General features: G+C 41.7%; 1 protein-coding gene across 5 annotated transcripts in view; it reads right to left on the reverse strand.

Annotated features, from left to right (window-relative positions):
- Window positions 1–880: 880 nt before the first annotated feature.
- wdfy3 (WD repeat and FYVE domain containing 3) overlaps window positions 881–26,561 on the reverse strand; it is an 85,364-nt gene continuing 59,683 nt past the window's right edge. For 4 of the 5 annotated variants that reach the window (XM_027278276.1, XM_027278273.1, XM_027278272.1 and 1 more), the window contains 42 exons: window positions 26,246–26,398; window positions 25,838–25,911; window positions 25,492–25,653; window positions 25,278–25,372; window positions 25,000–25,120; window positions 24,687–24,904; window positions 23,615–23,811; window positions 23,182–23,316; window positions 22,540–22,719; window positions 21,674–21,907; window positions 21,366–21,465; window positions 20,524–20,684; window positions 18,812–19,041; window positions 17,678–17,787; window positions 17,322–17,504; window positions 16,806–16,963; window positions 16,624–16,701; window positions 16,130–16,360; window positions 14,333–14,501; window positions 14,040–14,203; window positions 13,487–13,635; window positions 12,560–12,680; window positions 12,268–12,353; window positions 12,079–12,159; window positions 11,877–11,931; window positions 11,637–11,756; window positions 11,420–11,537; window positions 11,150–11,256; window positions 10,898–11,051; window positions 10,704–10,795; window positions 10,378–10,590; window positions 9,911–10,052; window positions 9,416–9,570; window positions 8,494–8,652; window positions 7,894–8,073; window positions 7,534–7,716; window positions 7,107–7,200; window positions 6,858–6,998; window positions 6,334–6,585; window positions 6,004–6,115; window positions 5,498–5,695; window positions 881–4,774 (listed from right to left, as the gene is read on the reverse strand). In XM_027278276.1, the coding sequence (XP_027134077.1) occupies window positions 4,654–4,774; window positions 5,498–5,695; window positions 6,004–6,115; window positions 6,334–6,585; window positions 6,858–6,998; window positions 7,107–7,200; window positions 7,534–7,716; window positions 7,894–8,073; window positions 8,494–8,652; window positions 9,416–9,570; window positions 9,911–10,052; window positions 10,378–10,590; window positions 10,704–10,795; window positions 10,898–11,051; window positions 11,150–11,256; window positions 11,420–11,537; window positions 11,637–11,756; window positions 11,877–11,931; window positions 12,079–12,159; window positions 12,268–12,353; window positions 12,560–12,680; window positions 13,487–13,635; window positions 14,040–14,203; window positions 14,333–14,501; window positions 16,130–16,360; window positions 16,624–16,701; window positions 16,806–16,963; window positions 17,322–17,504; window positions 17,678–17,787; window positions 18,812–19,041; window positions 20,524–20,684; window positions 21,366–21,465; window positions 21,674–21,907; window positions 22,540–22,719; window positions 23,182–23,316; window positions 23,615–23,811; window positions 24,687–24,904; window positions 25,000–25,120; window positions 25,278–25,372; window positions 25,492–25,653; window positions 25,838–25,911; window positions 26,246–26,398 (6,186 nt within the window). In that variant the 3' untranslated portion in view covers window positions 881–4,653. The remainder of the gene's footprint in view (window positions 4,775–5,497; window positions 5,696–6,003; window positions 6,116–6,333; window positions 6,586–6,857; window positions 6,999–7,106; window positions 7,201–7,533; window positions 7,717–7,893; window positions 8,074–8,493; window positions 8,653–9,415; window positions 9,571–9,910; window positions 10,053–10,377; window positions 10,591–10,703; window positions 10,796–10,897; window positions 11,052–11,149; window positions 11,257–11,419; window positions 11,538–11,636; window positions 11,757–11,876; window positions 11,932–12,078; window positions 12,160–12,267; window positions 12,354–12,559; window positions 12,681–13,486; window positions 13,636–14,039; window positions 14,204–14,332; window positions 14,502–16,129; window positions 16,361–16,623; window positions 16,702–16,805; window positions 16,964–17,321; window positions 17,505–17,677; window positions 17,788–18,811; window positions 19,042–20,523; window positions 20,685–21,365; window positions 21,466–21,673; window positions 21,908–22,539; window positions 22,720–23,181; window positions 23,317–23,614; window positions 23,812–24,686; window positions 24,905–24,999; window positions 25,121–25,277; window positions 25,373–25,491; window positions 25,654–25,837; window positions 25,912–26,245; window positions 26,399–26,561) is intronic. The other variant, XM_027278274.1, reaches the window with a different exon arrangement.

A 26,561-nucleotide genomic window follows, 5' to 3' on the forward strand; every position in this document is an offset into this window, starting at 1 on the left:
AGATATATAAAACCTAAATAAAAATGAATAATTACCAATATATTTATAGTTTTGCTTAATGTGTTACATGTATAACCTATTTATAATAGAAACTTTAAAGCTCAGTCGGTGTTTTGAGAAATCCATCCCACCTAGTAGCAGTATGGATTTCTTAAAAAGTCCATTCTGTACCATTTAAGGGTATCCTTTGACAGAAATTTGAATTTGAAAATTGAATATCATATTCATAACTATGTTTTCATCAGTGTGTAATCACCTGAAAATAAGAATGGTTGTGTTTAAGTCAGCTTCAAATGAGACTTAAATATCTACAGAGGAGGTCCTCCTCTATGTTTTTACAGCAGCCCAGACGAGACAAACCAAAAACTCCCTTTTTTGTGTTTTTCACAAGTTTCACGCCCACTGTAGTTTCTCCCTCAGGCTTGAATCAATACAGGTTTTCAGTCTGCTGCAATCTGAAACTTCACCACTATATGCCACTACATTTTACACACTGGGCCTTTAAAACTATTTTCAGATTCCTTAAAAGGACCACTGTGTAGGACTTTGTGGCATCTAGCGATGCGGTTTCTGATTGCAATCCCGTGGCCACACAAAACCCTATTTGGAACCATCCCTTAGTTTGTCAGTTCTGCGCTACTGTACGAAGAACGATGATTCAACATGGTGGACTCTGTGGAAGAGGACCTGCAGCATCTGTAGAAAAAAAATCATTGTAAGATAACACATTCTTATTTTCAGGATTATACTCTAATGAAAACATTGTTATGAATATTATATTCCTTTAATTTCTCCCAAGTTAACAATTTGTGGCCAAAGTCTACTACATTTGACCCTTGGCATCATGAAAAAAACTTAAAATACAAAATAAGAGTCTTTTTTTGGTGGTAAACAGCAATTATTTATTGAAATGAAATTAAAAAGAATAAGTACCAGATCTATTGCATTATTGTAACATTTTGTTTCTTCTACTGCTTTTTTTTTTTCTCTTGTAGGATGTAGTGAACACAAATATACAAGGAACATTCAGCTATCACAGATTGCACACCAGATACTGTAGTAATGCAGTCTAATACAAGACCACCAAAATAATCCAGGATTTCTCTTTTTTTTCTCGTCTTCATCTTCTTCTTCTCCTCCTCTCATTAGTTCTTAATTGTTTCCATAAAGAATACAAAAGTCCACCCAGAGTTGGGGACACAATCTCCGGCTCTGTACACAAACCTGTTGGTTGGAACAACTCCTCAGGACAATGCCTTCCCCCCAAAGAAACAAAACAAAAAGAATAAAACCAACGAAAAAAAAAAACAATAATATAATGCCAAGAACATGTACAATGCACTGACACAGAAAGTCAGCTGTGTTAATAGACATGCAACAAGTAACAAAACTTGCTGAAATTGCAATAATCATTAAAAAAATCTAAAAGCAGTTATAATTGCATAAATACTTTGTACAGTTCATTTATCCACTGTGAAATGCACCTTTCTGTTAAAATGACAACATAAAACTGCATTCAATAAAAACCTGTGATTCCTCGACTTTTCATTTTTTGTACACTTGAAGGTGCAAAGGAACTCTTGATTGATAGAAGCCGACATGGCCTTTTCAGCTAGGTGGCATGATTGCACACTAAATTACAGTACATGAATGCAGAATGATATAAGAAGGACAATAACAAGAGTGCATATTATTATTATGCCATAAGGGACTTGTGAATATTAAAGTGATTTCCGAAAAGTGTTTGAGACTCTTGAGTCTAGTGGGAAACCAAAAGAAAAAAAAAAGTTCTCTCTTGGAAGTAAAGAAAGCAGCACTTGAATGCACTAACTATGAATAAGTGTATGAAGAGAGGAGGGGTGGTGACATATGGAGGAAAACATGTACATGAAAACAAAAACTCTCTTCGTGTCCAACAATGAAACCCAGCAGCAGCAGCCATCCTGCAGACCTTTGTCGGGACAAATCATTACCTACAAACACCCTCTGATAAAAGTGACAACATGGCAGCCTTGTATGGAGTTTAATGTGTGCCAAAATGTTTTGTTGTAAACTGCTTTTAGATCTTACTGCTATTTTACTGCTAAAGCACCAGTGTTTAAGCTTTAGTGGCATCTAATGGTGTAGATGCAGATTACGACCCCCTTGTGGTGAAACTATGGTGGCTGCAAAATGTATCTAGAGCCAGTGTTTAGTTTGTCCACTGTGGAAACATGGTGACTTAACATGGCAGACTCTGCGGCACTGATATAAAAGGCTCATTCTAAGGTAATAGAAATATAATGATTCTTATTTTCAGGTGATTATACACTTCATAAATACCATCTTCAATTTTTGCCATATTTTTTTTAACAGAGCGTTCTAAATCTTACACACTAGGCCTTTAAGTTTACATTGTTTTGGTGAGTCCTTGTGATAACATCAGATAATACAAAATGTAATTTTTTTGTAAAAGCAAAAAACATTGGGTATCAGATAAGATTTAGGATGTTACAATCACATAAAAATGTGACATACGTCTGCTTTTACATTGGTCCTTAACTACTGTCCTTGCTTAATTTGGCAACAAAAACACATTTGCTTTGTCATTGTAGTGTCATTATCTCATTACCTCTTAATTGTGTCCATCATGATTTGTGTGGATGACGAGACGTCTCCATGTCATTATGTTGTTTTTTTTCATACTGCCCATGTCCTGTTTTTTTTTTTTTTTTGCCTTTGGTCTTGTTTTGTCTACCAATCAGACTCTAAAAACTGACTCGAGTTTCACAACAGAAGCCTTAACAGTGTGAAACAGTGAACAATGTACAAAATCATTTTGGCACATATTAAACCTCATAAATGTATCCATGGGCAATTCCTTGATTTCTCTGACCTTTTGTGACCCACATCAGAATAGAAAATAAAAAAAACTGTTTCATGAGACCAAAAACTCCAATTAACTAAAAACATCTTCATCCAACAAAACAGGACAACTAAATATATAAAACAAATATGGACAATTTAAGTAATTTTGAGTAATCAATTGAAATTGAAACTGAAATGAAGTAGCAAAAACAGGGTACATAATTCACAACAAATATATAAAATAAAATAAAACATTTTAAACATGTAGATTTAATGCTACAATGCTAAGTAAAAAAACTGTGGACATTTCCCCTGAATTTGAACCAAAACTAACAAGCAGTAGTTCTGATTAACTGTCTTAATGAATTAACACCCAAGGATATATTTAAAATCTCCAGTTAAAGGGAATTTCATTATCACTTACATCTTTCTCTGATGTCTGACAATTTCTTTGAAAGGTGCCTGGCTGCTGCTCTTGTGGTTTAACATCTTTTGTAATAAAGATAAAGTGTGTGTAGTGCAACATTTACTGATCTGCTGTAATAATGCCACAGGGTCACACTGAAAGTCTACGACCAACATTAATATATAAACCATCATACATGCTAAGAGTCCCTTTTTTGTGTGCATTCAAAAAGCCGGTTTGACGCCATACAGTAACTAAATAAGGCTACATGATAGAAAATAAACGTGTAGCAATATTACATGTGCGTTACTCTTTTTTTTTTTTTTTTTTTACCTAATTCTAACATCATTTTTTCCACAGATGATGAACCCATGATGTTTTCACTAGGATAACACCAACTTGAAATAAATGGAGTGATATGTTAATGAAATACAAATAATATCTGAAATGATAATGTGTCCAGTCTTCAGACAGCAGCATCAACAAAAATCATCCAAATGGGAATTCATATAAAGGACAAAATAGATGATAGGTTTAAAAAGAAATTATCATAACTGATACAACTGATCAAAACAATTTGGCAAAAAAGAGGAAAAGACAATCTAATAATTAATCTCTCTCTGATGGGGATGGCTTGATACTGTGGGCAAGACACAATTAGAAAATAAAGTAAAAGTTTTGTAAACAGCAACAGAAAATGGTCAGGAAATTAAAAAGAAAAGTCATTTTGCATAACTAGATCCACTAAAGTCAACCCACAGACATTAATTATTGACATTCATATCCCTTCCTCCCCTCTTCTGGACTTGCCATGACTCGTGACGCAGACTACACACAATCGATTTTGTTTTTTTTTTAAAGCCAGGAGTGGTTAGTCACAACGCTATGTTACAGGCAATTTGTCTTTTTTTTCTCTTATTTACTTTATTTTTTGTTCTGTTTGTTCCTCTTAAGAGTTAAAAAGGCCATGGTAAGTATTTACAATATAAACAAGTTTGTTACGTCTTGCGGTGGCGGGTGATTGATTCAAGCGTGCCACATCAGGGGTGTTTCTTTTTTTTTCCCCTCCAGGTGTTGAGTGCGGGTGCTAAAAGTGGTGATTGAGGTTTTTTTTTTTTTTTTTTCATTTCCTTTCGATCTGTTATCCTTGTTTCCCCTCCCCCACCTCCTTCGCTGAGCTTTAACGCCGTGGTGATGAAAAGGCTGATGTTCCCTCCTATTACAGTCTGTCAGTGTGTTACAGTACATGTGGTTACCGGATGTACAAGAGGATAAAGAGAATTACAAGGGATGTGTGGGAGGTGTTGAGGGAACAACAAGGCAGATGGAGGAATGAAGTGCTCCTTAAGGTGGAGTCCTCAGAAGGATTTTCTTTTGCCTGCAGTGGATGAAGACGAAGCTCAGTTTCTGCTGCCGTCCTCAACGCTTCGCTCATGTTGAAGGTTGTAGTAACAGTTCTGACAAACACGCACCGGTGACGAGATCTTCAGCCTTTTGATCTCTGATTGGAAGCGACTGCACCTGCAAAACAAGATGGTGCATGGAAATAGTAAAAAGGAGGACGAGGATGGAATTGGACAGAATTAAGGTATGTAGGTAGGTACACCTGACTATCATCTGCATAACAGTGCAAAGATGTGTTACAATCCTAATTATACGGTCCAATGTGTACAGGCAAAATAGCAGAGGACCCAGGATTGAGCCTTGGGGGACACCAGAGTTGAAAGGTGCCGAAGATGATTTTAACAAAAAAACACTTAAGAGCTGTGCCTGCTTAATATAAATGTAATTTTAATGATAAATTTGAGTTGAAGAGCTGGAGATCTCAAGAAACTCCATGATGCTTGAAACATATATTATGTGCTAAATGCATAATTAATTTATTAAAACATATAACTGGCAGGTGTTTCAGTATGTGGACATGTTGTCGAAAAAACTAGTGTAAACCTTGTACACCATTCAACAATGAGTAAATGTGGAATATACTATGTACATTTAATTTAGCTTTAAGTAAATTTAATGTCTTTACAGTGTTATTAGTATATGCTGCCTGTATTTGTATTCTCATCTAAAATGTTTTCAGACACATAATTTAATGCACTGTTTAGCTGTAATACTAAAAAAACATGGCAGACATTTTTCCTGCTGGAAAATGGACCACTCGATTTTTTTCAACATTGAAATTCCTCTAGCAAGTAAAAGCAGTAGTAAAATGAGTGTTCACTGCTGTTGTAATTTACTTACTTTTGGCAGAAGAGCTGCCCGCAGTTCCTGCAATGGTGGCGTCGCTCAGTGAGGGAGAAGCGAACAGTGCAGCCGGAGCAGCTGTCAACCACCTCGTCCTTCACCCAGTGGTCGGCTGCCGAACGGCCTGGCTGGTCACTCACTGACCAGCTGAAGACTCGACCACGTCCGTCGCCCACTAGGATCTTACTGTGGTCCCTGAAGAGAGGATTTGAAAAGGGAGGGAGGGAGAAAAGGCGAGACAAAGGACAGGACAAGGAATTCAGCAAGGATGTCTTGCCTTTCTAAAATATATGCGTTGACTGGATTTGAATTGTGGTTTGTGTTAATTTGTATCTATAGTATGGTGACAGTTTGGGCAATGATGCAACTACAGTATGTCCCTGACATCTTCCATTTATTTTAAGGCAAATACTGTATGCAGAAGAAGCTCCTCAGATGCATCAAAAGAATTTAAAAGGAAATTCATCTTTGTCAGTTTGGTGCCAGACACTCAGCTCTCTTACTTGGAGATGGCGAGCGATGTGATCTCGGCTGGGTGAGCGTTGTCCTTGCGATCAAACGCCGTGTGCATGGTGAGTTTGCTCCGGAAGACCAGCTGGCGCTCCCATCTGTAGCCTGTGAACACACAAAAATAAACACTTAACCAAGCAACATTTAAGCAAAGCAACTAACACACTGTCATCAGATCAGAGCTTATTTTTTTCTGAGATCAGAGAAGAAGCCTTGATAAACTGTTGTTGTGTTTTTTAACTGGCTAAATAGCTAAAAAACCATATCAGAATATTCAATCTGAAAACAACTAAACTTTTTTTTACCAATCACTAGATGCCCACCTGTCCTGAGCTGGTTATATGTCCGTGCGTCCATGGTGGAGGGTTGGAGTGGCTGTGGCACTGAGCTGTGGCCTGGATGAGCCAGATGAGGATGAGGTTGAGGATGAGGATGAGGCACCTTAGTTTGGCCCTCAGAGTAGTTGACGAACACGAAGCCGTCCTTCTCGTCAATGCTCAGGGTGTCTGACCAGCGATGAGAGTCGTCAGAGCTGCTGTCCATCGACCACGAGGCTCCCGTTCGGGCTGAAGGACCTTAAAATCAAGAATGTGAACACTGATTGAAAATCATGCCCATTATGTGGGAGATACAAGTGTTTTTTAAAATTCTTAAAACTCTCTGTGTATCCTACTTTAAAGTTATATTTAAATTAAAAAAGGTCTATAGCCATTTTTTTCCTTCCCTGACTGAAATACAGACAGTCCACTGCTCTCACCACTTCTGTTCAATTCTGCAAGAGTAGCTAAAACAGCTACATCTCAGCAAAGAACTGTAAATGTTGCTAAGACGTTTGTGTGTTGAGCACCTCTGGGTCTGTGGACAGCACTGCCTGGTTGGCTGCCACCTGTTGAGGGGTTGCGTGGTACTTTGGGCTCCTGGCTCAGACTGGGCTCGTCTCCATCTGACTCACTGCTGTCATCATCACCGTTGTGGCTCTCACCACCCTCTGTGAGACCAGACAAGGTTACAAAATTTCTAACTTCCAACCAAGTAAACACAATTAAGATACACATGCAATACATAAAATTTTGCATATTTTCTTATTGGGACTCACCAATCTTTTCCTCACCACAGCAGTCAGGCACATCTGGCTCTACTGGCTCTGGAGCAGGGGTTTCTGGGACTTGGAGGAACTCCATTCGCCAAAACTTCAAAAGATATTTTCATAAAAGTTTAATTAAACATTGTTTAGTTCATTTAAGGTGCAGCACAATTATAAAGTGTAGAATTGATAATAATTTTAGCTCGTCCATAAAGATATAGAGATTTTCTCTAACTTGCTTAGCATATTATTGTTTCGAAGAGATATAATACACAGACATTGGCTAAATGTTGGACAAAAGTGAATACTTTGTATTCGAATACCATCTGTAACGGATACTACAAACAGGAAAAAAAACACCAATTCAAAAAAGAATGTGCAATAAGGTATTGTCAGTATGATAGCTGATATTCTGTCAGATTCAAGTGGGAATGGTTACCCTGACAACGCCGTCTGAGTGTCCGGTAACAATGACGTTCTGCGTGTCCCACTCGTTCATCTCCGACACGCAGCAGCACAGAATCTGCTGACTGCGTCCTGTGAAGGTGTTAGCACTGGCAATAGGGCTGCCATTGATGCTCCACACATGAATGTATGTGCCTGCACAAGATACGATATCCCCCTATGCAAACACACACACACACACACACACACACACAGCGCGTTTGAACAGCTTTTGAGAATCATGGGGTGAAATATTTCTACAACTTCTGTCCAAGCTCAAATTTACTGTGCTGCAGTAAAAAGTACATATTAAACTATCTACACTATCAGAGGAGAAATGTATGCTCCAACTCACCGTCAGTTCATTGATACACAGAGCGGAGACGGGCGCCCGGTGTCCCCTGAGCTGCGTGACGAAGGAAAGCTTGTTGAGGTCCCAGATGATGCAGGTTCGATCCCGCGAGCCGCTGACAACGATGTGGTACGCTGACGATGCTGTAAGACACGTTACAGCGTCCGTGTGTCCCAGTAATGCCTACAGTGCAACAGCAAGAACAAAGACATTAGAAGGACTCGACAATTTCCAGTACTTGGATACATTCAATTCGATGGCTTTCAGCTCTAGGGAAATCTGGGAAACATTATAGAAACAGAAAGCCACTTTGTTAGTGCACATGACAAAACACTGCAGTTGCTGAATTCATCAAACCCATTATCTGAAAGTGAACTAATTTATACAGATAAGTGCAGTCTTTAGATTCTGCTTGCTTTTAGAGGCACATGCAGCTGAATTTTAAGCTTGGTGAATGGATGTTTCTTACCAAAATGCTGCAGGGGAGTAACAACTGACTTCCTCCCTAAATTGTTCTATGTATACAGTATTTTATGTGGAAGCTCTCAGTATAAGTGCCACCCCAGGACAGTGCATGGGGGAACAATTCATGTGTGTTTTTACCTGTTTGAGCACAAGTGACTTGGCCCTCTCCTTAGAAGTCCCCGTCTCCCACACACAGATGGCAGTGCTGGTGCCGCCAGTGATAACCAGCTTCGGGTTTGGACATATTGCACAGAGGATCTGACCCCACTCTGACAGACACTCGTACACCACCAACGCCTGAAAGAAGATCGAAGATTGATATCGAAGACTGGTTTTGCCAGTGGGTGCAGAGGCAATGAAAAGTCAATGGAGGACTGGTTCATCGTGACTCTTTCTGACAATACCTGTCTATATCTCAACCACCAACACATTACCCTATCAATGTTTTAAAAAGTCTTTTAAAAGTCCAGAGAAAACAAATGTAGTGAGTACAGCAATAAATTCACACAACAAAGAAACTATAACCAAAAACACTTGAGCTTGCTAAGAAACTTAGAAGAAATTTGATGGGTTTGCTACTGGTTCAGAGACATGGATTTTGTTCTACATGTCAGATAATCTGATTGCACCTCACCCTATACTGCTCAAGTAACAATAGACAGTAGCACATCAGATGCAGAAGAACTGCATTGCAGGCTTCAGTAATGGCTGCTGCTGTAAAAACTGAAGGGTCAGAAAGAAAAGTGCATTTTTATTCAAGAACCAGCAGGGGGAAACATTGTCTTTAATAATTTTTCACATTCGTGAACGTGTCAGTTTCAAGATGAAATAAGCAGGAAACCTGCAGTAGTCCATGTTTCAACTAAGCAGTAGTGTTGAAAAGACAAAACTCTCTTAAAATATAAAAAATATTTAAGAGCACCCAAGTGACTTTACATACATATGGCTAAACATGACACGTTACACTGCACCTCCACATGCAACAGAACAGAGGCTGCAGCCTGGAGATTAAAGAAGCAGGTGACAAGTTTAAATCTCTGTTACAGTAACTGTTACTGACCTTGTCAGATTCATAGTTAGCCAGGCGACAACTCAGGTCAGCGTAACCCCAGGCGAAAGTCTTGCTCCAGGTGGGGGGAACCAGAACTTTGTTTTGCTCCACAGCAAGTATGCCCTTGTCTGTGCATACAATCTGTCCCACAGGCTCCTTCAGCTCTACATAAAGAAATAAAAAGAAATATGAAAAATTAGTGCTTTCTAAAAGGGATTTGGAGCGGCACTGTGCACAGACACAACGTGGTACTTTCAGGGTTAGAGTTTCAGTCCCATTGCGATTTTCTCATTCTATGGTTACAAAAATGTAACGATTCTTATTTTCAGGTCATTGTACAATAATAAACATCCAGTTATGCATATTATATTACATTTCTGCCATATTCTCTAAATAAAGTCCACTAAAATACACTAGACTTGTGTGCGACATGCAGTACATCATATCATAACCTAGTATAGATTAAACTGAAAAGACAAAGTGTGTCTATAAATGTAATTGTACCTTTGACAGGTACTAGAGAAGGTCTGAGATTGTCCAGATGATGGAAGAAGATCTTGTCGCTGTTGGAGCTTGGAGGAATACTTGCTATGTCACCGTTTGCTTTACTGCGGACCCGTTTAGGAGGATGGGGCTTCTTAAACAGCTGAAAAACACACAAACACACACACAACCACAGTCAGTAACTAAAGAAAACAACTTGAACATCTACCAGTAGCTAAATGGTGGAAATAGAATGACCACAAAAACACTGGCCTGAGGGTTGAGAATGTTATTGAGCTAGCACCAAAACATAGCTTCTGGTGAAAAAGAGAGCTGTAATTTAATTTTTGTATCTTTGTGATATAACATAATTACCAGTGGTAGTAATAACAATAATAGTTCAGTAGTAACAGCACTAGTGCTACTACAGTATCACCACTGATACAGCAGTAGTGGCTTCAAGCGTTAGACTTCAGCTACTATCTGACCTGTTTGGGGATTTGTCCGAAGTTGTTGATGAAGCCAATGGTGGCAGTCTCCTTGAGCGGATCATTGATGTTGTAGATGTCAACCTGACCCTCGTAAAACAGGTGGTGGAAGACGTTGACTGCCTCCACAGCTGGAGGACCCTGCTGCTTGTAGCCGAAAATTAGGTCGATCCATTCATGGAGGTGGGCCGACACGTAGTCGCACTCCAATGCCTGCATGCAGCCGCGTGGGAAGACAAGACAGAGGTTAATGTGTACTCAAGCAAATATACACAAGTGCATATATGCACATATGCAATAATGTCATAAGTGGATTCAGTTCTTACCTCTCTGTGGACTCTGATGAACTCTCGGGGGTCGCCCTTGGCCCAAGGTGGTAGGATGACGTCACCCAGTTTGGTACCATTCTGCTTGGCGCCTGGAACATCAAACAGAACATTAAAATTCATGCCATCAATTATCTCAGCGGTTTGACACTGACTATAAACAGCTGTTATGGTCCACGTTTTCTGACACTGACCCAGGTCAAAGTTGTTAGAGTTGAGCAGGAACTCAGGCAGATAGAAGAACTCTGGGATGAGCTCTTTGACGTCAGCCATGTTGTGCTTGGAGGCAGAGAGCCAGGCTTCACGCACACTGTGGAACATCCTGTCAGCCAGGTCAAAATGACCTCCCTGGTAATCACACGAACACAGGTTTGACATTATGAGATTTGAGAGCATCACCAGCAAACATTACACATTTAGTATGCTAGGAAAAGCTCCGATCAAACCTGAAGTCTGAGGAAAATCTGTGTGAAGGGCTCCATCCGGACCAGGTAGGAAGCTACAATCATGGCTGATGAGTAGTGGGTGCCATAGTGGTATGCTGGGGTTTCACCTGGTGGAGCCGAAAACAACACATTCACTCAAGACACTCAAGATTCACACAAGAGAATGAAAACAGCACTGACACATGCAAGCAGTTCTGAATGATAATTGATCAGAACATTAGTAGAGACTTCATCCTGTTAAATACAGTGTGTTGATTCAATAGATCTTACCGTTGGGGTCTTCCCAGTCCTTGTACCTCTTCTTGTACTGCGTCAGTCTGTCGTCAGTCTGGGCGCCCATCGGCTTGGCGAGGTTACGGAACGTCTTCGGGTTGGTCAGGTCCAGTTCCTGGTTAACAAACCCAACACCAACATTACCATGGTTAGCAAAACAGGATTAATGATGCAACAGGTGATTGGCAGTGAATAATCTGATCCCTGCAAACACCTCTGAGTCAAAGTCGGCCAGGATCCACGGGAAGACAGGATACTGCATCAGGTCATTGTAGGAGCGTCCTGCCAACGTGTTCAGATGCATCAGGTACTGGAAGTTACTGATCTCTCCTCGCTGGAAAACAGATGGTAAACAGTCATCAGTGAAGCTTATAGCAGGTTATAGTACAATGCATCTTCACTTTGTGTTTCTAAATTAAACAGAAGAGTCAGACCAAGCAGTCCAGGTTCTTACCTCCCATCTCTGAGTCACAGACTTTTCACCAACCAACGTGCTGAGGAGTCCAGATCTGACGGACACCAGGACAAAGAGGATAAAAACAGCTTTAGTACTACAGAAGCCAATACCCACAATGCATTTAAGACAACTTAGGAACTTTTTATTTAGACAATGAAGAACACGGTTTGTGCTGAATGGAACACAGAAGAGGTCTTACCCTTGTTCGACGCTGGTGTTGGGCCTCTGGCCTGAAACCGACTCTGAGCTGTCAGCCAGTGAAGGCACCACGGCCAAGAACCTACAGGGAATTATTAATAAAGTTTAATATTATTATCACACAGTAATAACCTTGATCCTGACTAGCAGCACACAGGCCAGGCCCTGTGTTTCTATATGGATTCATTACCTTTGGTAAACTTTGTTGCGGACTCCTTTCTGGAAGGCTAACAAGTAGTTTCTCCCATCTGCTGAGAAGACTTCCACTGCCATGGGCTGAAAGGTGATGACATGAAGGACATTTATTAGCCAAAAAATACAAAGGGGTCAATTAAAAACTAGCAAAGCAAGACGTGGTGTGTCAGTTCTGTCACACAGACTTAAATCCTTAAAGTCGAATCCTAAATATTATATACTCAATAAAAATAAATAAAATTAGTCATGTGTATGTATTTATATGTGTGAAAAATGTGCATACTGACCTGCAGCAGATAACGTCTCTTGTGCACCTCCTTGATGTCTTCGTAGGCGAAGATGCTGCAGGTTCTCTTCAGCTGGCTCTGTCCTTGTCTTGCTCCTCTGGGAATGATGGCCTCATGCAAACTGGACACAGACAACAGACCATGAAACATACATCAACTCAGTTTTATAAGTGTTACCCATAAAGCACTTGGATCGATACAAGTTCATATCACAAACATTCAAAGCTCCCCCTACAGGAACATTTACGTAGCAAAGATGATATTCAAGTTTTTTTAAAAAGCGCAGCTATGTCTTTTGTTGTTGCACTTGCTTGATGTTTGACAATAATACATCTGTACAGCTGTCCATATTTACAACAGTGATATTGCAATCTGAAACTGCTACACTACACAACAAAAACCACTGCATATCACTAAATTAACTAAATCTGTTAGGAAGTCATAAAATATTGGATTCACGATGAGAGAAAGCAAGCAAATAGACAAAGTTTAAGCATAGGAAGCTTTGTAATTTTACTTAGTAAATCACATATAGTTCATTTATAAGTGACCAAAAAAGCATGCTTTGATTGCACAGGTTTGTGTGGACACTGATGAGAGAGTAAAGCATCTGAGTGGAACACACAAAAAGTGGCTTTTGTTGGTTATTTTTACGTTGTCTCAAAGGAAAAGACAGAGCAAAGATGAATTTGTGAGATCTTTGCTGAGTTTCACAACGCATGCTCCATCAACAGCATTACATCATTCCAGCAGCAGAAACTCCCACTGCAGCGTCCAGAGGAATGATGTCATCTCTTATCGAGGGAAGAAAAGTATATTAACTGTGTCTTTAGGTAATCAGAAGTAATTGCGCAGCTCTGCCGTGAAGTCGTGATTCTCTTTTAGTGTCCAGATCTTAATGTGACAGACAAAGAAGCCTGGACCTACTTGGGGGGCAGTGTGTCGATGTCCCTGATCTCCCTGGACACAGTCATGGTGTAGCCGTCAATGACGTAGAAGTGCTCTTTCCCAAAGAGCAGCAGACCCTCGCTGGTGTCCAGACCCTGCACCCTGGCGCAACGGTACATGTGCTGAATCTGGAACAGTGAATGTAACAGACAAGTGTGAGTGTTTATGACCTAAGGTTTAGAGAAAGCGGTTTTCTAATGAAAAGTCGCACTTAAATTCCTCCAGGGGAATAATCTGTGAAGAGTGAATACTGACTGGAGATGTGATTTCACAGTAGCTGCTGGGGAAATGGCCTCGAGTGAAGGATTTAATCCCTTAGTGCTGTGTGGTCATCAAACAGACCACACAAGAACTTGATTAAAGGTCTTTTGCTAAAAACATTTTGTCCACCACACAATGTAAAATAATTACATGCACCATATCTAACACGGAAAGCTGATTTCAGCCTCGAGCAATTATAAAATAAAGTAGGAAACATTGTGACTGTTACATAATTTAAATGCGGGCTTAAGTTTGTGCACCCCTCTCTAACCTTCTCTCCCTCCTCCAGGAGGCGCAGCAGGGACGTGTTGTCGGTCCTTTGCTCCTCCTCAGGGCCCCCTGACTCTAACAGCTGCTCCTGAAGCTGCTCCTGACTGTCCTCGTCTGCCCCGTCCGCTGTGGACCGAGATCTCTTCAGAGGAGCCTTCACCAGGCCTAGAGAGCAGAGTGCATCAAAATGTTAGAGCGCGTTTTCAGGAGAAGCAACACTGTCAAGAAGAAGAGACCAAACCAGGTTGTGCTTCCTAATCAGCTTTTCTGCCCTCTCTAGTGTTGCCTCTGTACCTTTGACTCGAGCGATGGTGTCCTCTCCGTGTTCAGGCTCATGCTGTGTGGTCTCTCCTTCCGTGGTGTGCTCCACAGAGTGCTGGTACATGCCAGGATTTCCAGACAGCAAACGCATGTAGTACTCCTTACTATCATAGCTTATGGCTCGCCGGTAACGGAGTGGCTTCTGTATTGGGCAGGGGGGGCAAAAAAAAGAGAAGTAGGTGAGGTCATTGTAGCGTAAATACCAGTTTGCACTGTGCGATGCAGGGACGGCTGAGTCCATACCTGAGAGGAAAATACCTTACATACATAAAGTAGACATGAGGTCCAAACCAACAGAAAACCAACAACAGCTGGGATTATTAGTAATTATCATCAGCCTCATCTGTAACAGCAATAACCTGATGCACATGTAGAAATTCATGTTCGATTGCACTGTTAGTAGGTGCAGTTCTTTCTTTGCAGCCACAAAAGTAGAATGCAACTTCAAAGTCACAGCAAAATATAAGCACTGGGTCAGCTGAACATATACGTGTTCACATGCAGCCCTGATAATTTACCGCTTCTTGAATTGAGCAACAAACACCTTTCAAGCTGCCAGCATACATAACATGAGTTTTAAGTTCAAACTGGTTTTTGCTGCACGTTAAAAGCAGGATGAGGCTTTAAATCAAAACTGAACATGGCAGCAACAGCTGCAACAGCGGCTCTCTGATTAAATGGATGCTGATTCCTTTATTACTATCACACCACACCAGGCATTGACAGGAGCTCGAGCTCCTTTGGACTTCATGAGGGTACCTGGGCACGGTCAAGAACCCAGGGCAGAGCAGAGGGTACCAGGGGCACCAGAGGGGGAGAAGAGGGCTAAAGAATATAAAAAGAGGGAGGATGGGATGTTGAAATATCAGTTTAGAACTCTCCTGATTTATTTGTTAAATCGGTGCAGTAGAGATTAGCACTACAAAGACTACATTCCATAGTAAAATAGGTACTTTTCTTTTTTGGTAATTCTTAAAAAAGACATTGACTAACAAATTCAATCCAAAAATATTTACTTGGTGCATAATTCTGGGGGGATTGACCATCAAAGTCGAGCATATGGCTAGTGATGGTATTTAGCTACAAGGCACAATGTTTGTATGACTTTGTCAAACACGTTTGAATGATGTAATATGATTTGGCCTGGGGGACTTTGGACTTAATTAGACTGGGACAATTTGAGGGGCCATGAGCTAGTAATTTTACCCAGAAGGCTTCTGAAGAGTCTCTTAATGAAGAATTCATCCAATCCCACCAAACAAGTCTGTATTATGTGATGAATACAGGGGGACATGATTTAGACATTCTTTTAATTTTCTCTAAATGTTTTCATGTGTTGTGTTTTAGGAGGCTGACATTAATACGAGCCAGCGCCTGTGAGCTATCTCTTTGTATCTTCCCGACCAAATAAATCATTGTGGAGTGAGGAGAGGCGCCCGTTGGCAAACAGAGAGGAGGGATTATTTGTGGAACAAACAAAGCTAAATGTGTCTCGGTGGTGTCAGGAAAAGTGAGCCACTGGCTGCTGGTGTCACTTCCTCACATGACACCGATGAGCTCGTCCAAGAGCTCTATTTCAGGAGAGCTTTTCTTACAAGTTGACTACTCCGGAATTATGGAGGAATCTATATAGACATCAGATAAATTTAATACATTTAGACTCAAAGTCTCTTTTCAACAGACATCATTGTTAAAGATATTGAGAAGTGAGGAAAAACATATTCTCAGAGTGCTGTAGGGGACCATGGAAACAGATATAAAGCTGAATACCTGTGCGGAGTTGGTGTTTGGCTCTATATCAGGGATGTATGGGTAGTGGATATAGAACATGTCATTGCGGACCATCTTCTTCCTCATCCTGCAGGGCCCCTCTGTCATCTCCAGCACGAACTTGTCCAGGTGGGAACCGATGGGCGGGCCCCAGAGGCCCCGCTCACGCAGCAGCTCGTACTCGATGGACGCCCACTCCTCGGTCACGTACTTGAGGGCGTTCTGCTGCCGCTGGGAGATGGAGGGACGAAGGAGGTGTGAGTGGTGAGTCACTTTAAAAATGTTGCTACAAATTATACACGGTGTCACAACTGCAAGAGCAGCCTGTGAAAATGTACCTGTGCTGTGTTTCTATTTGGTTTATTGCCCTGCAGTGACATCCTGACTGCACTGTTACATAACACTCTGGTGTTTTGTCCCGCAGCTGCTCTCTCACTATAACTGCACCCATGAATCATTTTTAATTTATTACATAATGATGTAAGCATAGTAACCTCTTGATATTCTTTGTACTGCATGGCCACCAAGTCTCGAACAACAGCGATGTGCGTGAACATCCACTGGAAAGTCTCCTGTAGATCAGAAATACCAGATTGTAATAAAACAATGCAGGTTAACACATACTTAAAGGTTGTTGTGCACATCATCTACAACTACATCTGTCAGCTGTGCGTACCTGTGCAGAGAGGCTGTTCTTGTTGAGGCTGTTCTCCTTCTTGTTGCGACGGACGCCTGTCAACTTGGAGAGGCCGAAGCCGCTACTCACTCTGGATAGTTTGGATTGGGTTGCTGGTGCCACTGCCTCACCTCGGCTGATGCACTTCTTCTCATGGGCTGCAGCAGAGCAGAGCACAGACAAAGAAAAATTTACCAATCATTTGATCATTTCTCACTTTCAAGTGAGTGTCTCAAAATGTGTCTCTTTCATCTGCAGCAAAATACAATGAAGGTGAATGAGATTCTAGGAAGTGAAACTGAACTTTTCTAACTATATCTGGTGACCTGCCATTATGTCTGGTTCAACAGACAAAACTTTGGCCGGTGGCTAATTGTAACTCACCGCTCTGCTTATATCAGCAAAAGTACAACACTGATGAAGGATGAACGAGAGAGAGAACCAGCAGGAACAGAAAGGAAATGTTCAGCTAGAGCACAGCTTATCTCTGTGTGTGTGTTGCCCAGTGTCCCTCACCTAGGTGGTTCTGCCAGCTCTTCAAGGCCGGCTCCTCCAGAGCGGGCCGGGCTGTGGCGATGTCCACGTGGCCTCTGTCATTGCAGGGCAGGGACACTTTAAATATGTCCTCCAGCATCTGACGCTTGCTATGCATCAGCTCCGTCCACACCCGGTTCACCGCTTTCAGCAGCAGCTGCCGGCCTGCAGAGCGAAGACAACAATTGTTCTTTATCAAGTCAGTCTTGTTTAATGACTGTTGTATGGCTGTTCTGAACACTTGTTCTGACAGAGGTACTGAAAAACTCAACACCACACACATGCAGTCAGTAAGGTTAAATAGCTTCACTGTCGACACACATATAACAGTCTCACACCTTCGCTGACGTCATGGCTGTGCGTAGTGTCGGCCTCGTTCTCCGTGGGCATCATGACATGCCAGGTTGTCATCCTGGCCTCTGCCTCCAGACCGAAGCCCTCCACACTGCTGCATAGAGAAACACACAGCGACTCAGTATCAACCGGCCATGTAGAGACCTGATGGCGGCGTCACAGGGAGAGTTAAGATTGTTTGGCTTCTCTGCAGTCGTACAGTGTGTGGTGTTAAAGCATATTGAGTTCCCAGCATGGTTGGAAACTCAGTGTCTCCCCACCTGCTGCAGTTTTGGAAGCTATCAGTACTTCTGGCAGGACACACACAACAACAAACAGACTTGCCACATTTGCCCTCCAATGCTGTGTTAGTGGACACTGAGTCACGGGAAATAAAAACAAGGTGCAACACTCAGTTAAACCGCAATTCAGTAGTCAAATGGATGGAGCAGAAGAACCGCTTAATATAACTATTAAAATATACTATAGAATACAAATAGTGATGACTAATAACTAACCTAACATAAATAGGTGAAAGCTAGGCTAACTAGTTAAACCCACAATTAATAGCGAGACTGGATATACAGTAAGGATCTGTTCTCGTACACCCCGTTTCATTCAGTGTCATTTAGTCTGATGTGATTCAGACAGAAAACCAGAATTTGTGTTTTCACAAGAAACTTGTTCGCTCATTCTTCATCACACCAACCACACTGAAAGTATATGTACAGAAGCCATGTGATGAGTCTGTTATGAATCATACATGCTTCACACAACTAAATGTAGCACTTGGTCTTTTTTTTTACCCGTCATGTTACTCATTTAGGGCTACATGTTGCAACGCTGAACCAACTTCTTTAAAAACGCACACACCAAAGATCATTTGGTGTGATTTGGATAACTTGCACAAACCCCTTGTCAAAAATGCTCCTAGTGGCGATGAACCACAAAGTGTCTCAGCATGACAGGACCAAGATGCAAAATGATTTCTAAACATGTTTTCCCCTTACATACATATTTGCAAAGACCTCACTCAGACTTCAAGGACCCTAAATTTAGAAAAATAAAATCAATATTGACCTTTAAATATATTTTAAGGATACCATGTTACAGACAAGCCGTACTGTATGTCATCTTACCTCCCACTGTGCAGGCAGATAAAGCAGTGAGCCAGGCAAGCCACAAAGTCCTGGTCGTGGTTGCCTGGCCCGAGCACCAGGTTGCGGTTGACGGTCAGGACCCGCAGGCCGTCCAGCAGGGCCACCTGCTGAGCTACCGTCTTGTGGGGTCGACAGAGCTGGTAGAGCACAGTCCGGTTCAAACAGTGGTAGATCGTGTCAAGGGAAAGACCCTGGGAACGCCTCTTAGACTGGAGGAAGAGAAGTAAGAGGAAAATAAGAGAAAGGTGAGAAATACAGTTAAGAAATGACGTGTGTGTGTGTGTGTGTGTGTGTGTGTGTGTGTGTGTGTGGCTGTTACATTTCTGTAATCTGGGTGTGGATAATGCTGCTGTGCAAAGATTTTAGCAGAAACAAGATTTGTTTGAGTAATCAGGGCTGAACTGGGTTAAGCAGTTAGAGCGCTGTGAATGTAGCTTTGTTTTTCTAGTGTTGTTTTAGTGTCTGAGCAGAGAACTGAACTTCTTTCCATCAAGACTTGGCTTGACATTAAAGAAGTTAAAAAAGCAAACTGAAACAACTTCTATATTACCGTGAATGTTGTGGAAAAGTGCAGTAACTACTTGCTTGAAATATATTAGGGTTGTTCTTAATATTACAATCATTTGGTTGAATAGTGTGCCCATAAAAACAGAATAAATAGATGGACAAACTGAGAAAAGTCTGAATAAAATGAGACAACCTGTTATTTTTTAAGCTCAAGAAGTGCTTTAGGTTGTACATGTCTACAGTGGGAGTGTCTTGCTGTATAAACGAGTACGTCACATTCCAAGTTAATTGAATGAAATGAAAAGCAAATACACACACATAATGCCTCCTGTATGCCTCAGCATGAAGTACGTGGCCATCTTAATCACACTGGGGTATTTCAATTGAAAAATGAATTTCAGAGCATAATCTCCTAATCTTCTCACTCGCACAGTGGAATACAAAGTCCACGCACATGACTTTACTTGAAAAGTCTCTGCACCAAAGACGTTTTTAAAAAAAACTAAACCAAGAAAAAACTGTCAAATTTATCGTAATTACAATAAATTCACACATATACAACATACATATATAAACAGACTAGCATACACGCCTGTCAGTCAGCACCAAATGGACTAACAGCCATTTATAATTTATGTGCCTAAAATGAGTAAATGAGGCCTGCAGTCAAATGGAGGCTGCTTATCTAATTTAATCCCAAGCGTGTCCACTGGTTATATTAACTGGGAGAAGACTCACAGAAGGACTGTTCTATTTCACCGTCCGGTGCATGCAGCACATAGACGCTGTCTGTTTGCCTCTGGCTGCTCTGGAGAAAAGTGTCCAGTCTGATAATGCAGGCTGTTTACAAAAAATCCTGCTGCACATAGCCCAACATCAGTTTTATTATAAATGTAGTTTGGCTTCTTAAGGTCCAACGCTTCCAGCTAGATTCTGGAGGGACAAGGAGGAAAAGTGTACACCACCTGACAGATGCAGGAAAATCCAATTTAAAAATGCAGCTCTTTTGAATCTTTTGCAAAGATTTAACACTAAGCTGAGAAGCAGTATTTTGCTCTCAGGTTGAAACGTTCCACCCCTAACCACATCCAATCACTGATAGGTGTGGTTGGGTGTGTTAAGAAGCACCTGTGTGTAACCACACTGGCCATTTGGGTTAATCTGCCCGGTCTGGACTGTCGTACCTGTCCTATGAGCTGCACGATGAAGTCCACCACCAGCTTTGAGTCTTTGTTGAACATGCCCTGCCACAGCTTGTCTACCACCCGCTGGGTGAAGTAGAAGACATTGTTGACCAGAATCTGATAACTGCCACCGCTGCTGAGGGGCAGAGAGGCATCTTCACCTGAACGGAGAGGAGCAGCAAGAGAGAGTGGTTACATACAGTATATACATGGAATTATTAAACAAAATGAATACTGCTACTGCTACTCTGCAAACTGCCACCTGTTCCCTCCACCAGCTGAGAGAGGAAAACATATGTTCCACAATTGAACAATTATTTGTTGTGAGAATAATATTTTGATTTGGAGCAGTGATGACCTTCAAGAAATAATAATAAATAATACAGTTTATGTTAAAGATTATGTAAAACAAGCAGAGCTGTAGGTTAGTAGCTCAGATCAATTTAGAGGTGAGGTCAGAGGAGATGTGTTCAAAGAACAAAAACATATTAAATATACATTTTATGATTTATAACTGTATGTATCTGCATTTAATATACTACAGACTGTAGACCAAATATAAGACAAGCAGCCATGTCAGTGGTTGAAGATGCTTGGATTTTAGCAGACTTGCTGACTCATGGTGATTGATCCGAGCTGTCCTGCGGCATGTTCATCCAGGCCATTTTTCTATCTAATCTTCACCTAGTTTTTCTTTTAGCCATTTTGGCAGGTAGGGTTAACTATGAAGTTAAGATGAAGCAGCATCAGGGGATTATTTTAGGTTTATGTTTTTCCTAAAACTATAATATACTGTGAAAACAATAAAGCTGGCAGCCAAACCGAACAAACTTTATTCTTACCTAGAAGGACATCAGCAGCCAGAAGATGCTCCATGACGCCATCCAGTATGTTGGACTGAAACTCCTTCTGCTGAGTTCTAGTGGAGCGCTCCGGGGAGGCCTGGTACCAGAAAACACACACACACACATTTAGTACTATTTAGTACACACTATAAAGTGTGTGGATTTGCTAATGCAACATTAATAGCTTTCATTCATCAAGTTAGAGAGACATACAGAATATTAGGTGATTATCTTTAACTATTATGGTGCTACATGGGATGACTGACTTCAGTTTTTGATTTTGGTCACCCTTGTTATCTCCTCACCTCAAGCAGCAGGTCAATGATGGGTGTCTGCTTGCTGGCCGGAGTCATGCAGAGGTTGTCCATGATCAGAACCCTCATGAAGTCAAAGACGTACTTCTTGGCCGGGTGGTTGGTCAGGGATGTCTTGGAGCCCACATTACAGTATTCAGACTGGCTGCGGTTCATACCCGTGTCCCCGGCGAAGGCCTTGAACTCCTCTGTGGGAGAACCTGCCTCATCATCCAGATCACTGACCTAGAGTGGAAGGAGTGAGAAAATATATGAATAGTTTTAATGTTTTTTTTACAATTACAACAGAAGGGCACGATTCTATTACAGATATTACAAATTAGAGACATTGCATTATTTTCTAATCTTACATATTTCTTTCCTCCTCCACATTTTGTACTATCAACTCAATTCAATGGCTCGGCACTCTGCAAGAGCAATTATCTTATTAAATAAACTGTCTGAAAAAAACTTTTCCTCTGAGAAAAACTGCAGTGTCTTGCCTTTTGATCCTGAAACCGCAGTAGTTTACAGTGATTACATTGCCCATGATTTTAAAGGAGATTCCAAAGAAGTTACATTTTATTGCCCCCTAGGAGAAAATCACAATATGTGTGCAGCAGACTGATAAGGTTACCGATCAATGCCTGTGATTATTGGCTCAGGTAATGAGATTTTTTTTTTTGTTTTAAACCCAATTCCAGACCCGATGCCCTCAGCCATGGAACACACACTCCTCATGCATTTGTTTTTAAAGTTTCTGTATTTCCTTCTAATCACCAGTAAAGGTTACAGATTTTTTTTTTTATTGCTTCTTCACTTGTGTTAGAGCTGAATTTTGCTTCAGACTCATTTCAGGAGAAAATGCAAAGCCTTACCATCTCAGAGTAGGGCCTGATGTTGAAGGGGAAGACAGCTGCTGCCAGGGCACAGAGGAACTCAGGGCTGTGCCACATTGGTGACAGGTCGGGCACGTTGTGGTAAAGGTACCTAAAGAACTGCATGAGGGTGACCGGGTATTCCCTCAGCCAGGAACCTTCCTCCTCTGACTGCCATGGCTAGAAAGAAAACATGCAAGAAAACACATCAAACACTCACTTTAATGAACAATTTCCAAACTTCCCATCTAGAAGCAGCACTGGTTTTCTAAGTAAAGTTGAACATTGAGCAGCAGTCTGTGCTGGCACTTAATCCCCAGAAGGTTAAGTAAAACTTTTAAGGAACCACCAGGGAGCACTGTGCAATTCACTGAGACACTCCCAGATGTGAGTGTGTGGGTGAGGATGAAACACGACATGTGTCGAGTCATTTTTGTCGGATTAATGGAGTTTAAAAAGAAATCTTTAAAAAAATCCAGACAGCAGCTGTAGTGAAAACCACTTATGAGAGTTTTCCAAGAAATAAGCTCCCTGTATTCACGGTTCAAAAGTTAAATGCTTTTGGGGAAAAAATAGGGATTTAATTAGTCAAATTCTGTTTGTTTTGTTTTTTCACAGTGTAGGATGAACGGTGGTCCTCACCAGGTTGAGCATGCTGCGCAGCATAGCCAGCAGCAGAAAGGCAGCCTCGGTGTATACGTTGTGGATGGAGCCCACTACTGTCGCGCTGGAGGCCGGCATGCCAAAGATGAATGTCCAGATGGAGTCCAGGTCAAACTGAGAAGGCGAACACACACACTGGGGTAAAATACACACTACATATGAACACACAAGAGCAGTAGGAACCTACAAAAAAAATCGGACCCACAGTTTTACTCAACATATGTAAATTTGATTACTGAAACTTTAACGTCTAATGTTTGAAATTCATACAGTATGTACTGATTCCAGAGAATTTAAAAAAAAAAAGAACAGCATTCATTTGTCCAGTAAAATTCAGATCAAATATGAACACAGAGCAGATTCATTCGCACATATTCGTAGTAGAAAAAGAAAAAAGGTCGGGTATACTAACATGTACCTGCAGGCTGTCTGGCAGTTCTGTGACAGGTTGCTGCAGGAACAGCGCCATGAGCAGGAAGTAGAGCTCTGGCACGTTGGTGTGTTTGGGCAGCAGTGTCTGCAGCACAGGGAATCCTGGGAAGTGGCAAGCATCCCGGTTGATCTCTCGCAAAGTGGAGCGCCCACCAGCACTGCGGCCCACGTTGAAGCCTAAAGAGTTGGGTTAGAAAGTTAAGAATATTGCATGAAGGCAGACGGGTAGCATTACCGCATACACCATCTGACTGAGGCAACTCTGAATACAGCTGTTGTACATTGTTTGGGGATTTGTTGGGGTTTATTGAAAGGATGGTTATAGTAATAATCGAGGACTGTAATCTGCTAACGGAGCTATTCAGGCAGGATTTGAATTGCACACTGAGCACTAACAAAATAACTTCAAAGATGAGGATTTGGTTGAGCTAGAGGACAAACTCCAAATCTGAATTTCACTAAGGGCTTCAACCTGAGAGCACACATTCTGACAAGGCTACAGCAGTGGTAGTTCTGTTAGGCCATGTCACTACTCAGCGTGGTTTTCATAAGCAAGGTCAATGGTTCTTAACCTGGAGATCCGTAAGATGATTTTGTAATGTAGTTAAAAGATCTTATATTCATATGTGTGAACGTACTTTTTTTTTGTCATCAATGTGCTTAAACAGTGAATAATTAGATAGTCATATATTAAAAAGTCATCATTTCAAGAGTAAAATGACGAATTGATGTGGTTGAAAACCATTGAGCTCAGGAGGGACTACAGTCGCAGCAGCGGGGATAGCAGGGAGGCAAAAAATGAGAAGACGAACCCTTGGCTGTGCGGCGCACAAACTGTGCAGCTTTCTGTTTACTGAACGAAGGCCAACTCCGACGGAAAGCGTTGCCAGAGTGAGGAGAGGCGTCTGCTGAGCCATATTACAACATACAGTATATACCCTGCACATTACTGCTGCATGCGTCTGACTCTTGTGGTAGGGAATGTCAATGTTAATGCTGTGTTTCAGATTGCATGTGATGGTCATGAAGCCACCCCAGGCTTGTGAACTCACCCAGTACTGTGCCGATCTTATTGGTCAGGACGGAGTCAGTGTGGTCCAGCCAGCCGCCTCCGCACAGGCCCTCTTTGAAGCGGTTGAGGGTGGACTGGTTGGAGAGCAGCACCACCAGAATCCACAGAGCTGCTGTGACCGTGCTCGAGTGAAGATGTTCTTCCATAAACATCAAGAGCCAATCAAAGCCCAGCGTCCGCACCAGTTCCTCACAAGCCCTGCAGGGGGTGATGGAGAGCAAATAGCATAAACTGGCAGTCTAGACTTTGACTAGACTAGACTTTTAGTCTTTTTAAAGGGACTTCTGTCTTACTGGGCATTGACAGAGCATTTCTCTTTGGTGGTGAAGAGCAGTCTGAGCAGGTTGTCCAGCAGTCGGTTTCTCAGCAGAATGAGGTTGGCTGACAGGAGACCGCCAAAATCATCGTCATTCCCTTGAGACAGGTCAGAAAATGTGCCGTTTATTCCACTTGCCAAAAGAAAAGACTAAAAGCTGAACATATATTTATCTATTTTACTCACTCAATATGATTCAAAATACTTGCTTTTACCAGCATAAACAAGAAGAATGTGCATTTAATTCATTGATACCTCCATCGATTTTCTCCTCATTATTGATTTCCATGACGACAAACTTCTCGCACACGGCAAACGTGGGGAGAGTAGAGGAGATGAACTGGCCAAACCTATGAGGTGAAAAACAAAACAGAAATTTGAGTTTTTGTTTCTGTTTTTGCTTTCTGTACAGTACAAGAATTTTACCCCTTGTGGGCTGGTATGTCCATGTGTATGAAAATGTGTTTACCGCAGCAGATCGTATGGGTTGGGGAAGCCCTGCAGCAGCAGACTGAGCACGTTGCTGATGGCAGCTACAGTCGGCTGGGACAGTGAGGTGTCTCTCAGGGTCAGCAGCAGTCTGGGGATCAGCTGAAATTCCCTCAGTAGTTTGGCATTTTTAGCTGCCTCACTGTTCAGAAAGTGGTACACACAGTTAGATCATCGCCTTTGCTGAAATGATGACATTGAAAACAAGAAAAGGTGCCAAATAACTCAACTTACTGACTAACTAGATAAATATTCATTATGATTCACTATCCAATCACTTTTTTATTCAGGGCACGTTTCAAGGAAAAGAAAGTTCTGCCACTTGCCTGGATTCTGTAAGCAGTTCGATGAAATGCTCAAACAGAGACAGATGGAGCTCGTAGGGAGCGTGGAGCCAGACCTGAGGAGCAGAAGGAGCAGACTGAGACCTCTGCAACACAAGTTGTGTTTGGCAGCATAGACTACTGGCAAGTAGAGGTGGCATCTTTGCACAGAGTGGCCGAGTAAGAAACGTTTTTCTCATCTGGTTGCAGCAGTCAGCACATCCTAAAATATACCTGCAACTCCCAATGTTTCATCACAAGTTTCACAAATGCTTACGGTTGGTCAGCTTCCAAAAAGGCAGGGGAAGTTCTGCTGGTTCAACTGCCGGACTGAAATGATGCTGTAGAATCTAATTACTTGATTTCATAATAGCATTTACCGGTCCCATTTGTTCCCTCTTAAGCCCTCACCTCAAAGTCACAAAGCAGGTCCTGGAAGGCGGTGGAGTTAGGAATGATGGAGGTCTCGTGGCCGCTGTCGACCGTTCCAACCAGAGAGAAGGTGAGGTGGAGGATGTGGCTGTTGAGCAGTGAGCGCTTCTTCTTCAGCAGCATAGCCAGCAGCTGCAAGGGATGGACAAGATTTTAAGCTTCACGTTTCACCTGCATTTTAAATGCGTCCCATTTTTGTTAAAATAGTCAAAATAAATAGTTTTCAGTTTGTGTTCCAGAAAAAAGTTTTTACAGCCATGATGACATGACAATATTCTAAAGAACTTGAATAGAG

Source organism: Larimichthys crocea, chromosome III (genome assembly GCF_000972845.2).
Source record: "Larimichthys crocea isolate SSNF chromosome III, L_crocea_2.0, whole genome shotgun sequence".
Classification (NCBI taxonomy): domain Eukaryota; kingdom Metazoa; phylum Chordata; class Actinopteri; family Sciaenidae; genus Larimichthys; species Larimichthys crocea.